This window comes from Gavialis gangeticus, unplaced genomic scaffold (assembly GCF_001723915.1).
Source record: "Gavialis gangeticus isolate Ggan-Ray unplaced genomic scaffold, GavGan_comp1, whole genome shotgun sequence".
Lineage (NCBI taxonomy): Eukaryota > Metazoa > Chordata > Crocodylia > Gavialidae > Gavialis > Gavialis gangeticus.
This window is the reverse complement of record NW_017728994.1, coordinates 13,108,862-13,120,252: the sequence shown is the minus strand read 5'-3', so window position 1 is coordinate 13,120,252 and position 11,391 is coordinate 13,108,862. Positions and strand designations below refer to the sequence as shown.

Here is an 11,391-nt window from a genome sequence, read left to right as displayed (position 1 = left end):
TAGTTGGCAGTAACTGATTTTTTTGCACATGTATCTTCCTAGGGAGCTTGTACTTTAACTAAGCATAATAAGCCAATGCATAGGCCTCCTGGATTTTGAGTTGTAGAATATCACTCTAAGCTTTTTATTTTAAAATAAAAATTATAGTTCTTGTTGAACTAAAAGAAGGCTTGAAAATGTCCTGAATCAGAAAATTATAGAAAATTAGGGTTGGAAGGGACCTCAGGAGGTAATCTAGTCCAACCCCCTGCTCAAACCAGAACCATCCCCAAGTATATCATCCTAGCCAAGGCTTTGTCTAGCTCAGGGGAGGGAAAAATATGGCCTGCAAGCTGAATCTGGCCCATGGTGGGTTTTTGTCCAGCTCACAATGGGTTCCTCAGTCCTGTCTGGCCCAAGCACCGTCCGGCTGTGGCTCATCCTGCTGCTTCCTGGGCATGCAGTGCGGCTGAAGCAGCTCTGCAGCTGGACTGCCTTTCAAGGCAACCCAGGTGGTGGCAGCTCCTTTTGGCTGCTGATGCTATCCCCACCCCTGTGATAGCAGTGGGAACCCATGCCACAACCCCAGCCCTGTGCACCCCACACTTGGTCTGGGCCCGCCTGCCCAGGCTCAGCAATGGCAGCCCGGGACAGAAGCTGCTGTTGCCACTGCTGAGACTTGATGGGCAAGCCCAGAGCAGGTGTGGGGTGTGCAAGGTTGGGGCTGTGTAGCACAGGTCCCCTCCAGTACTGTGGGGTTTGGGCCAATGGCAGTAGCAGCTGAAAGGAGCAGTGTCACCTGGGCTGCCCTGAAAGGCAGTCCAGCTGTGGCAGCACCCCTGCCCCACTGCATGCCAAGGGGTAGTAGGATGCACCACAGCCAGGAGGTGCAGAGTGGGCCAGGTCTGGGCTGTGCATGGGTTTCAACTGATCTGCTGTGATGGGGATGAGTTTGGAGCAGGCGCAGGGTGTGGTAGGGCTGCGTGCTGTTAGTGGGCAAGTGTTGCAGGGCACGCAGGCTCTGGGCTATTGTGGGACCAGGGATGAACAGCATGCGGGGGCCTCCCATGCACACCCCACCATACCTGTAAACCCCACAACCACACTTTTCCCCACAAACACTGCACCCACCCACACCCTCCCCACACACCTGTGTGCCTCTGGGGGGAGCCCCACACACTGCTACACTCACACATACCACCATACACACATGCACTCATAACCCCATGCACACCCCTATCCACCCTCCCCACCCACAAACTCCCCATACCCCCCACTCCTCCACACACCCCTCGCACAACATACAAGAGTAAGACTTCATTTTGAACTATTATGCAATTACTTCTATATACACAACAAAATGCACACAAGTCTGGACAAATTTTTTTTTTAAATAAAATTAAAATAAGCTATTGTCAATGTTTCATTTTCAGTATATAATTGTTTTTTGTGTGTTCCAAGATGGCAAAACCCCTTCCCGAAAAGGAGTACTTCTGGGGGAAAGAGGAGGGACTTTGGGTGGCAAAGGTCAAAGGTCAGTCCCAAGATGGTGACCAGAGGGCAGGGCACCTGTCAAGGGGCAAGGCTACCCCTGCAGCCCTTGACAGCTCACCAAAATGTGTTAAGCAACCCTCCAGCCAAAATAATTGCCCCTGGTCTAGCTGCATCTTAAAAACTTCTAAGGATGGAGATTCTACGGCCTCTCTGGGTCACTTGTTCTAATGCTTTGCTACTCTCCTAGTGAGAGAGTTTTTCCTTATATGTAACCTAACCTTTTCTTGCTGCAACTTGAGAACATTGCTTCTTGTTCTGTTATCTGCCACCAAAGACAGTATACTCCATCCCCTTTGTAACCACCCTTCAGGTAGTTGAAAGCAGCTATTAAATGCCCCCTCAGTCTTCTCTTCTTCAGACTAAATAATTCAGTTCCTTCAGCCACTCCTCAGAAGTCATGTTCTCCAGCCCTTGAATATGTTTTGCTGCCCTCTGTTGGACTCTCTCCAATTTGTCCACATCCTTTCTCCAGTGGGGAGGCCCAAAACTGGACACAGTACTCCAGAGGTGGCCTCTCCAGTCCTGAATAGAGGGGAAGAATCACTCTGTGGCAACACTCCTGCTAATGCGGCCCAGTATGCTGTTAGCCTTCTTCACAACAAGGGCATACTAAAGACTCAGAAGTTCTGAGACAGTGCCCCATCTCTTTGGGCTTCTTCCCAAAGCAGAGTGCTCTATGCATGGCAGTGGGCTTGATTCACCCTTCAAGCAGATGTGTACTAGCTACTGTGGTAAGGTTTGGGCCTCTGCTGCTGCTGCTACCTCTACTTTTCCAGAAATAATAAGAAAAAAATATTGTCTATAGCACCCCTCCCAGAGGGAATGAAGAACCTCAGGGGCCTCCTTCTACTGCTTCTACAGAAAGGGAGGCTTGTCCCTGAACTCACCTTGATATGGGTTGTATTTGGCCCTAGATTGCTTTAATCTAAACCCTCCTATGCGCAGTATGGCTGCAGTAAAGGACTATGTGTATGCAGACAGGTAGACAAGTTCACGTGCAATATTGCAAGTGAGACTCTAAAATGACAACGAGGACTGTAGCCTGCATTGTGTTAATACCATTTATTTGGACAGCAGTATGATAAACACAAGGTAGTTGGTAAAAGCTGGCATTTTATTGTAATACTACACCTGTTGAAGAAAGCAGACGCCACATAAGCATTTATGGAGAAGAGAGCCTGGTTTTTTGAGTCTTATCTTTCAGTATCTGTAGTGTCATTACAGCCTGATTGACCACACATGCATTGCTGTAGCTACAAAGAGTTTCCAAGGTTTCTTTAAAGTTGTCCTCTTCTATTTCTTGTCTCAAGTCACCTAGAGGGAGATCAAACACTGACTTCATGGTATGCAGGAATAAATGTTCCAAAAGAGGTGTTATAAGCACAGACTAACTACTTTTAAATGAAAGATGTCCTTTAAATATGAGGATTTCTTCACAGTCTCAATTAGAAAGAATATTTATTTCTTGGGGAATGACTTACCCTTTGCAAATGTAAACCAATGAATTACCCATTTAACTATCTTTTCTCTAATATACTTCCAGGAAGAACCAATTGATTAGGTCTAAAATATTGATTGTATTGAGAATATGTTACCAGAAAGATACTCACTCCTACCTTCACCTAATGCAGTACAATTTGAATTTGTATTTCATACCAGGAAGGCTAGATTCTCAGCATCAAAGTTTAAAAGCTGTCAGCAGAGTGCTAATGAAACATATCACTGGTCAGACCTTCAATAACTGTCAATTCTGCATAGCTCCACCAAGATCAATAGAGCTACAATGGTTTTTATACTGACTGAAGATCTGACCCACATGCTTTATAGTTTAGCAACTTAGCTCAAACTATTGATATGAAGACTCTTAGGACAAACACCTCAAAGCCTACACCTGTAGTAGATTTTTAAAGTTAGTTTTCAAAAATAAAATATTAAAACAACCTTACATCCTTTTTCATTTTTTCTTTCGTCTGTTTAATTTTTTAAAAAGGAGAAAGAAAGGGCAGATTCACTATTGACACCAAAAAGTCATTATGTCTTGTTTGCTTGGTATTCAAGATGTGTGCCCACATCTTGAATGCTATGTATAGTTCTGGTCCCCACATCTTAAAAAGGTGGTAGTACAACTAGAAAAGGTACAGAGAAGGACAACCAAAATGATCGGGTATGGAGCACTTGCCATATTGGGAGAGAATAAAAAGACTAGGACTCTTAAGGTTGGAAAGGAGAAGACTGAGGGGAATAGCATAGAGGTCTATAAAATCATGAAGGGTGTGGACCAAGTAAACAGGGTACTGTTGTTCACCAAGTCCCAAAATACTAGAACTAGGGGGCACCTGCTGAAATGTATAGGTGGCAGGTTTAAAACTGACAAGAGAAAGTACTTTTTATGCAATGCATAGTTCACCTGTGGAATTCATTGCCACAGGAGGTGGTGGAGGCATTTAGCACAGCTAGGTTCAAAATGGGGCCAGACAAATTAATGGATGATAGAACTTTTAATGGCTATTGAACACAAATGGTTGGAGTTGTTTTCTCTGGCATCTCTAAACAAATGATGGTGGAGGGAGGTATTGAATAGGAGATAAACCACTAGAGATAATCTGGTTCAATTCTTTTCCCTCTATAGCATTCATTTTTTGTCACTTTTGGAGACAATGTACTGGGTTAGGTGGACCATTGGTCTGACCCAGTATGGCACTTGTTATGTTCTTATGGTATTTCCTTCTGTGCTAGGATGGCATCCACACCCCAGCATCAGTGTTGAAAGCATGGTAAAGAAAAAGGGGACAGAGTTCAAGGAGCCATTATATTGGGCTGCATTATGGTTGCTGTAACAGCTCCTTGAGATAACTGGTTACAAAGCTGTTCCATTCATCTTGCTCTGGGTTGAGAACTGATGCATATAGCTCCAATTCTGAAGCATCAGGAAGGTAGTTTAATGATATCTTTGCTGCCTACTTCAGACTTATGACCAAACCCACCTCTGCTCATATTGTTAATCTCAGTCATTGGTTCAAGTTCTGTATTGGACTTAATGTGTCATATATTGACAACTGTTGGGTGGCCTGGCATCCAAGAAGATCTGGACTAGGAGGGAAATTTAGAGGATTAAGTCTTTTAACCCAATATGAGCCTTGCTGTGCTCATTCAATACTGATTTGCCTTGAGTCATGCTTTTACCCACAGGTAGTCCCAGAAATTTCAACCACCTTCTCAAAGAGAAAGGCTTACTCAAAGAGAATAAGACTGAGACCTTGGTCCTTTGCTAAGAATGAGGAATATGCATATTGTTGCTGTTGTTTTGCTACTTGGATACAGCATCATGACTGGTTTGATAATACTTCGGTCACAGAATGTTTATGGTTCTATAGTAATGGGTAGGTTCTTGCTGTCCAAGTAAAATTACCTGAATTAAGAAGATTGCACAGTAGGCTCATTGAATTGTATTTCACCTCAGGACCTGTCCTCTCATCCTGTAGAAGTTTATGCAAGTTTTGAACCAGCTTTGTCTCTTTAAATGAATCTTCAAGGACTTCTGTAAATTGAGTAAATTGTAAGTGAAATTCCTAGGATGGGTCACATAAGAAAATGTAAGTTTGTCAGGCTAGATTTAAAAAAAAGTCCAACTAGTCCTTTTGCCTGGATAGAGCCTAATCTTGTGATGTTTTGAATGCCATCAACTCCCACTGACTGTACTGACCACTCTACTGGCCTTTTCTCATTTTTATAGTCTTGGATATAGGCTACAGAGCGTTTATATAATGTATCTTGCATAGATCTTTATTATACTTGTAATCAATTACTATCATCACTGATTCAAATTCAATAGGAGATTCATTTCTGAGCCTTCACCACCGAGGGTGCTAGCTGTTCATGTTGGATTCTTGTAGTCTTGTGCCTTTATTAATAGTGTACAAAATATATGCTTTCAAATGCAAGTGCTATTACATCTCTGAGATGGTGTTTTCTTCTCTTATAATTGTGAAGGATGCTTTCCAAAGGTGTTGAACAACCAAGTTCCAGCTGAACCAAAAGGGAGCTGTGAACGCTCAGCACAGAGCTGAAAATCCAACCCACAACTGTAAATTGGACAATATTTTAATTTGCTTCATTCAGAATTTCTGCAGGATTCTTTAGCCTACTTCTTTTCTACTTACTAGTCATGTGCTTGTACGATGCTCTCTGATATCACTTTCTCCTTGAATCAATTCCTACTCCTCATTCTTGAGTAAGAAACCTTGCATAATTTGGTCTCTACCTGTATTTTCTTTTCTGTTCTGTATTCACATCCTTTTACTTATTCTTCACAATCTTACCTTATTTCCCTCTCTATTCCCCCTTTTAGTTGCATGTGGTCTATCATGCTGTTCAGTATGCACAGAATAGTTTTCTGCCCCAGTTTGTCAGTCATCTTCACCCAAATCCATCCTAAAGCCAACATCCTGAAGAAATCCCTTGTCCTTTCCTTTTCTTATCTGTTATCTCTAGAATAGTTAGAAATTGCTTTGCCTGTTTTATTTAGACAAGAAACATACCTTGTTATATGCTTTGTAAATTGCTGCAAAATTAACAACATGACAATATGACAACATTGTGTTAACATAAAGAACATCTTTAACAGTCAGATCAGCACTTTGGGAGAGGGAGAGTACCTAAACTAATTGCAGATGCTATGGCCAAGGCAATCAGAGCTTCATTCTGCATGATAACATGCTCACTTGTAGTCATGGAAACCAGGTGTTTCACTCCTTGTGCCTGCTGGATGGCTTTGACTACTTCCTGTTGACAGACAAATAAAAATGGTTAGGTAAAAATATCACAGAATAAAATCAGAACCATAAGTAATACTGGACTAGGGTTATCATATTTCCAATTTAAAAAAAGAGGACACTTGTAGGAGGGGAAGGGGTACATGATTGTGCAGGGGGTAGCGATATGCCTGTGCCCTGCCCCTGCCCCTCACTCCCAAGCCACAGCCCCTCCCGCAGCCCTGCTGCTATTCCTCACTCCTGACCCACTGCACCCCATCCCCCAGACTATGCTAGTGCCTCTCACTCCCAACCCGCAGCCCCCCGTCCTAGCTGATGCCCCTGATTCCTGAGCTGCAACCCCTGCCCACCCACAACCCTGATGCCTCCCCCCCTGCCCCCCACCCACACTGTCTCTCCTGTCTGCAGCTGCTGGGGCTGCACATAGAGCATATGATCCCCCAGCTTCCAATCACCTTTCCCCTGCCCCCAGCCCAAGAGGCTTCTTGCTGGGGCAAGCCCCAGGAAAGAAGAGGCAAACCAAACCCCCGATGCTTACATTTCAAAAAACCTGCCTGGATGGAGGACAGAGAACCAAAAAAAAGGACATGTCCAGGAAAACCTGGATGTGTAGTAATCCACCCTACACTGAGGTGATGAATGGAAATCAGATTTCACTCCTGAATGTCTCTAAATAGATCCAAATAAATTTCCTGCAATGGAAGAAACTCTAACCTAGATATTTTTGTTGTATTTTATCTATGCTGCTGGACATGGGCAGCTATACACGTGCAGTGAGGACACCTACATACATGCAGAGAGGCAGCTCTGACATGCTATAAATACAGCAAGTCAGAGCAGACTCTATTAACAGAGTCTGCTGGAGTGTGGTAATTAATACTCTCCAGCAGACTCCAGCATCATGTGTGTCAGTGTCCCCACACTGAAAAATGGCAGCGGGGGTGCTTTAACTAGAGTTTGTTAGAGCTTTAGTTAAAGCACCCCCACCACCAATTTTCACTGTGGGAACGCTGATACACTTGACACTCCATGAGCTTACCTTCTAGAGCACGTGTATAAATGCCCAGAGTTTCTTCTCCTTTGGTCACGTATCTCTGCTTGAAAGCCAGCTTAAATTCATTGACTTGGAATACCAGTGCACGCGTGCTCTCTTATTTATATCTGTATATAGATGTATCTAACATTTAGTGTTTTATGTTTCAAGTTTCCATTATTGCAGCTTTTGAACAAGCAGAGATTCAATTTGCTTTATCTAATATTATGCACATTATAACTCTGTCTTATTTCATTGCCTGAAAAGGAAGCAGAAGTTCAGGAGCCTCTGAACTTTTTCTTCATTTTCAGGTAATGATATAAAGGCCTTAAGTACTACATTAACAGTGTTTTGGTAATCAGGAATACAATATTCAACCTTTCCTTTTGCATGTGAACTCATTAGAATTTCTGAAAGATTGGTATGAGACAGTGTGACAGAGGGCCGTCCTGAGGCCAATCTCTACATAGTCTCATCCACCTGTCCTGGGCAGTCTGCCCACCTACCTTGCCTGCCATGCCTTGTTGTAATGAAAATAAATAGATGGTTCTAGGCGAGAGGCTGCCCTCTTAATGCCCTAATCCCCAGAACATTCTACATGACTCCAGTCCCTACTTTATCGTGTCCCAAGCCTTGGAGCTGTTACACTGTTGTTATCAACTCTATATGCCTCCTTGGCACTGAGCCCTCTGGCTCCTGTGTGTCTATACCACTTGGGCACCAAGTACTTTGGCATCTGGCTCTGCCTTTTTCTGGTATCTGGCTCTCTGTGCTTCTGTCTCTGGCGCCCAGCTCGGCACCTCTCTTTTGGCGCCCCTCTATCTGGTGCCCAACTTAGTGCCTCTCTCTCTTGGTGCCTCTCGCTCTGGCGCCTGGCTTGGTGCCTCTCGCTTGGCACCTCTCTATTGGAGCCTCTCGCTCTGGGACCTGGCTTGGCACCTCTCACTCTGCCTGGCTCGGTGCCTCTCTCTCAGCGCCTCTCGCTCTGGCATCTGGCTTGGCTCCTCTTGTTCTGGTGCCTGTCACTCTGGAGCCCAGCTAAGCACCTCTCACTCTGGCACGTCTCTCTCGGTGCCTCTCACTCTGGCACCCAGCTCAGCGCCTCTTGTTCTCTGGAGCCTCTCTTTCTGGTGCCTAGCTTGGCACTTTTCTTTTGCTGGCACGTGGATCTATGCACCCATCAGTGGGCTCTGCCCGGATTGTGTGCCCTTTTCTTCAAGTACTAATGAGGCCTCCAAACTGCCCCTTATAGCCTCGTCCCGATCCACTGGAATAAACAATAACACAAATACAAGCCCCTGGGCTACAACATGACACTAAGGATGACAGTGTCTCTTTAAGAGGGTAAAACTTGCACCCTTAGGACAACACATCTCTTAGCCCCTGGATCCTCGCTGTTTTTCTAGGCAGCAAAGTAGGCAGCACCTAATCTCAGGTAGCTCGCTTGGGCAGAGGCTTCTTTTCTTGGCAGTTATTAAAGAGAGAGAGTATTCCTGCTAGTTCCAGACATAGGCTTATATGTCCCCCAAGGCCCTGTCTCCTCCCGGTCAACTGAAGGTGAGGGCCAATTACCCTATTAGGCCATTGCTTAGGCAACACTCAGATGTGGGGCTCTGCTTAGCCTTCTGAACATCCTGGCCAGGCTGCTTCTGCCCTTTAAAGCAGAAGGCACAGCTTGGTGCCCTGCTACAGACAGGCTTTGTTTTTTTCAGTTTAAAAAAAATATTTGTTTCAAGTGTGATAGTAGTATATAGGTAGATAAGGTTCTTTGCATGAATCTGATATCTTTTATTACACCAACTTAAATAGTTGGAAAACAATTATTAAGCAAGATTTTGGGCTCAAAAACCCTTTGTCAGGCTAAGGAAGTTTCAGCAGTTGGTGTGTGCTCTTCCTAGATGGAATGAAAAGTAAAGAAGCCAGAAGCTCGTCTGGTATGCATACAAGACAGGTAGTCAGTGAAAATGTAGATTGAGGAGTAGATATATGTTCATGTAAACAGCAGATTGTGCCTAGTGCTTCATGGAGGTCTCAGGAACTAGTATTTGACCTCCAGGAAGTGGCCTGGCATGGTCTGTCCCACCTTATATTGGGGTGACATGGAGCTGTGTTCCACCTCTGCATTGTTGGTTGAAACCCATCCAGCCCAGGTGGTTTAGTGACTTAAAGTTATTATCAACAGACACCTGAAATTTTTGCAACTTACTCCAGTCCAGCTGACAGGAGTTATGTACTTCAGCAAAAATGGCACTGAACATCCTTGTTGTTTCAGTTTAAATGCCAAGGACTGAAGAGTCCTAGAAAGTGTTCTACCGTGGGACAGTCAGCTGGTAGTGAGGCTGGTAGTGAGGCTTACTGGAGGGGCAGTGTAGAAAAACCCTATGTCCTGTTTGTAAAGTAGAGGACCTAACTCTTCAGGGATGCCAGGCTAGCTATGAACACACATGACAAGAAAAAGAAAAAAAACAATACTTTTCATACCTGGGATCTACTGTGACTCAAGAGTGATGCCAGCAGCCGGTTTGCCTCTCCACAAACACCAGCTTGGTCTTTGGAGTTGCACCATTGCACAACCGTGTTGAGCAGAGTAGTGTCCTGGCCCAGTATCTCAGCAGCTTCAGCTGAAAAGACAAGTAGGTGGTTTGAACTGGTAGCAGAAGGATGCACTAGAAAAGAGAATCCTTACAGATTCTTATTGCTGTTCATGTTCTCCCCTGTTGCAGCTGTATACAAGGGAACTGTTATTGGGTTTGCTTAGCAATATGCACTGCAAACAAGCAGATCAGGACTACAGGGGAAACTAAGTCAAGCATAAATATTCCAAGCAATTAAAATGTTCCTTTGGTATTAGAAAAGGAATTGGGGCAAATCTGGGCAGGTTTCCCAGGAAATCTGTCTCAGTGACTTATGCCAGCTGGGGCCTGGCCTTCTTTTCCTGGCCTAGCCACTGATTTATTGCGTGTATCTCTCCAAATTTCTGTTTATTCACCTGTCGGACAGCCTTCTGGGCTGAAGCCATGGTTGTTGTTTTTATAAAAGTCCTGTGTTTTTAATTAAAAGCATGGAAGAAAAGCAGAAACACTACTTCAAAGGCAAGTTACAGTTGAAGTTATGGGGCACAAGTCAGAAAATAAAATACTTTGAGGCCACAGCCCCATAGGTACATAGGTGCACTGGTCTGACTAAAGGATGGGGACCAAGATTTGCAATTCTTTATGAGCAACTTTGTTTCTTTATCTGTAGGTGCCAGTTTGTGTGTGTGGTGGGCTGAGCTCTGGGCTCCCTCTAGAGCAGGAAGCAGCATTGTATCCTGCATGGAAGCAGCCCCAGATCTGTGATGGCTGCTAGGCAGGACCTGCACCTTGCATACCCTACAGGTCCCTGCTTCATGCACTGCTTCCTTGTAAGGAGCTGCAGCTTGTTTGACACCAACTCATCCTCCCCTGAGTCCCTCCATGGGCTGCCAGATTTATCTGGTTCAGGCACTGTCTGCTCAGCTGGCCTTTCTCTACCACAAGCAGCTCCATATCACCCCAATGTAATGTGGGACAGACCATGCCAGGCCACTTCCTGGAGGTCTCATGCACCTCCCAGCTTCCCTTAAAGCATGTTGTGGCATGTTTGAGAATCACTGCCCCAGACCATGCTCTGTTTTCTGTTTTTGTATTGGGATCTGTAATACGCTGTAAAGAGTGAAACTTTGGCAACTAAGACAGGGCAAATAACATCACAATGGCCTACCAGAAGCTTGTCACTACAGGTCATAAAACATGTTTTATCTACAGGAACCCACAATACATATCCCATCCCTATTCTGTTCTGCTTTGGGAAGGAGGGCATTTGTGTGCATATGTGTTTCTTGTCTTCCATTTCTCTCCCACAAAATATTGAAGAATCCACAGGAAATAAATCAGAGCAATCTGGTTCTCAGAGCTTGTGGCTGTGTCTAAAGATTATCTATTTGCTCCTCTTTTGAGTGAGACTATCTTATCTCAGCAGAATGGCAGGCATGTCACGTCATAAGAGAATAGCTGCTTTGTTTCTAGCTTAGAA

General features: G+C 44.5%; 1 protein-coding gene across 1 annotated transcript in view; it reads right to left on the bottom strand.

Moving 5' to 3' along the window:
- Positions 1–2,566: 2,566 nt before the first annotated feature.
- Positions 2,567–11,391, bottom strand: part of LOC109287328 (rap1 GTPase-GDP dissociation stimulator 1-like) — an 87,333-nt gene continuing 78,508 nt past the window's right edge. Inside the window, exons 10-13 of the mRNA XM_019502297.1 lie at positions 9,820–9,959; positions 6,189–6,315; positions 4,943–5,071; positions 2,567–2,847 (exon numbers count right to left, since the gene is read on the bottom strand). Of these exons, the coding sequence (XP_019357842.1) occupies positions 2,696–2,847; positions 4,943–5,071; positions 6,189–6,315; positions 9,820–9,959 (548 nt within the window). The 3' untranslated portion in view covers positions 2,567–2,695. The remainder of the gene's footprint in view (positions 2,848–4,942; positions 5,072–6,188; positions 6,316–9,819; positions 9,960–11,391) is intronic.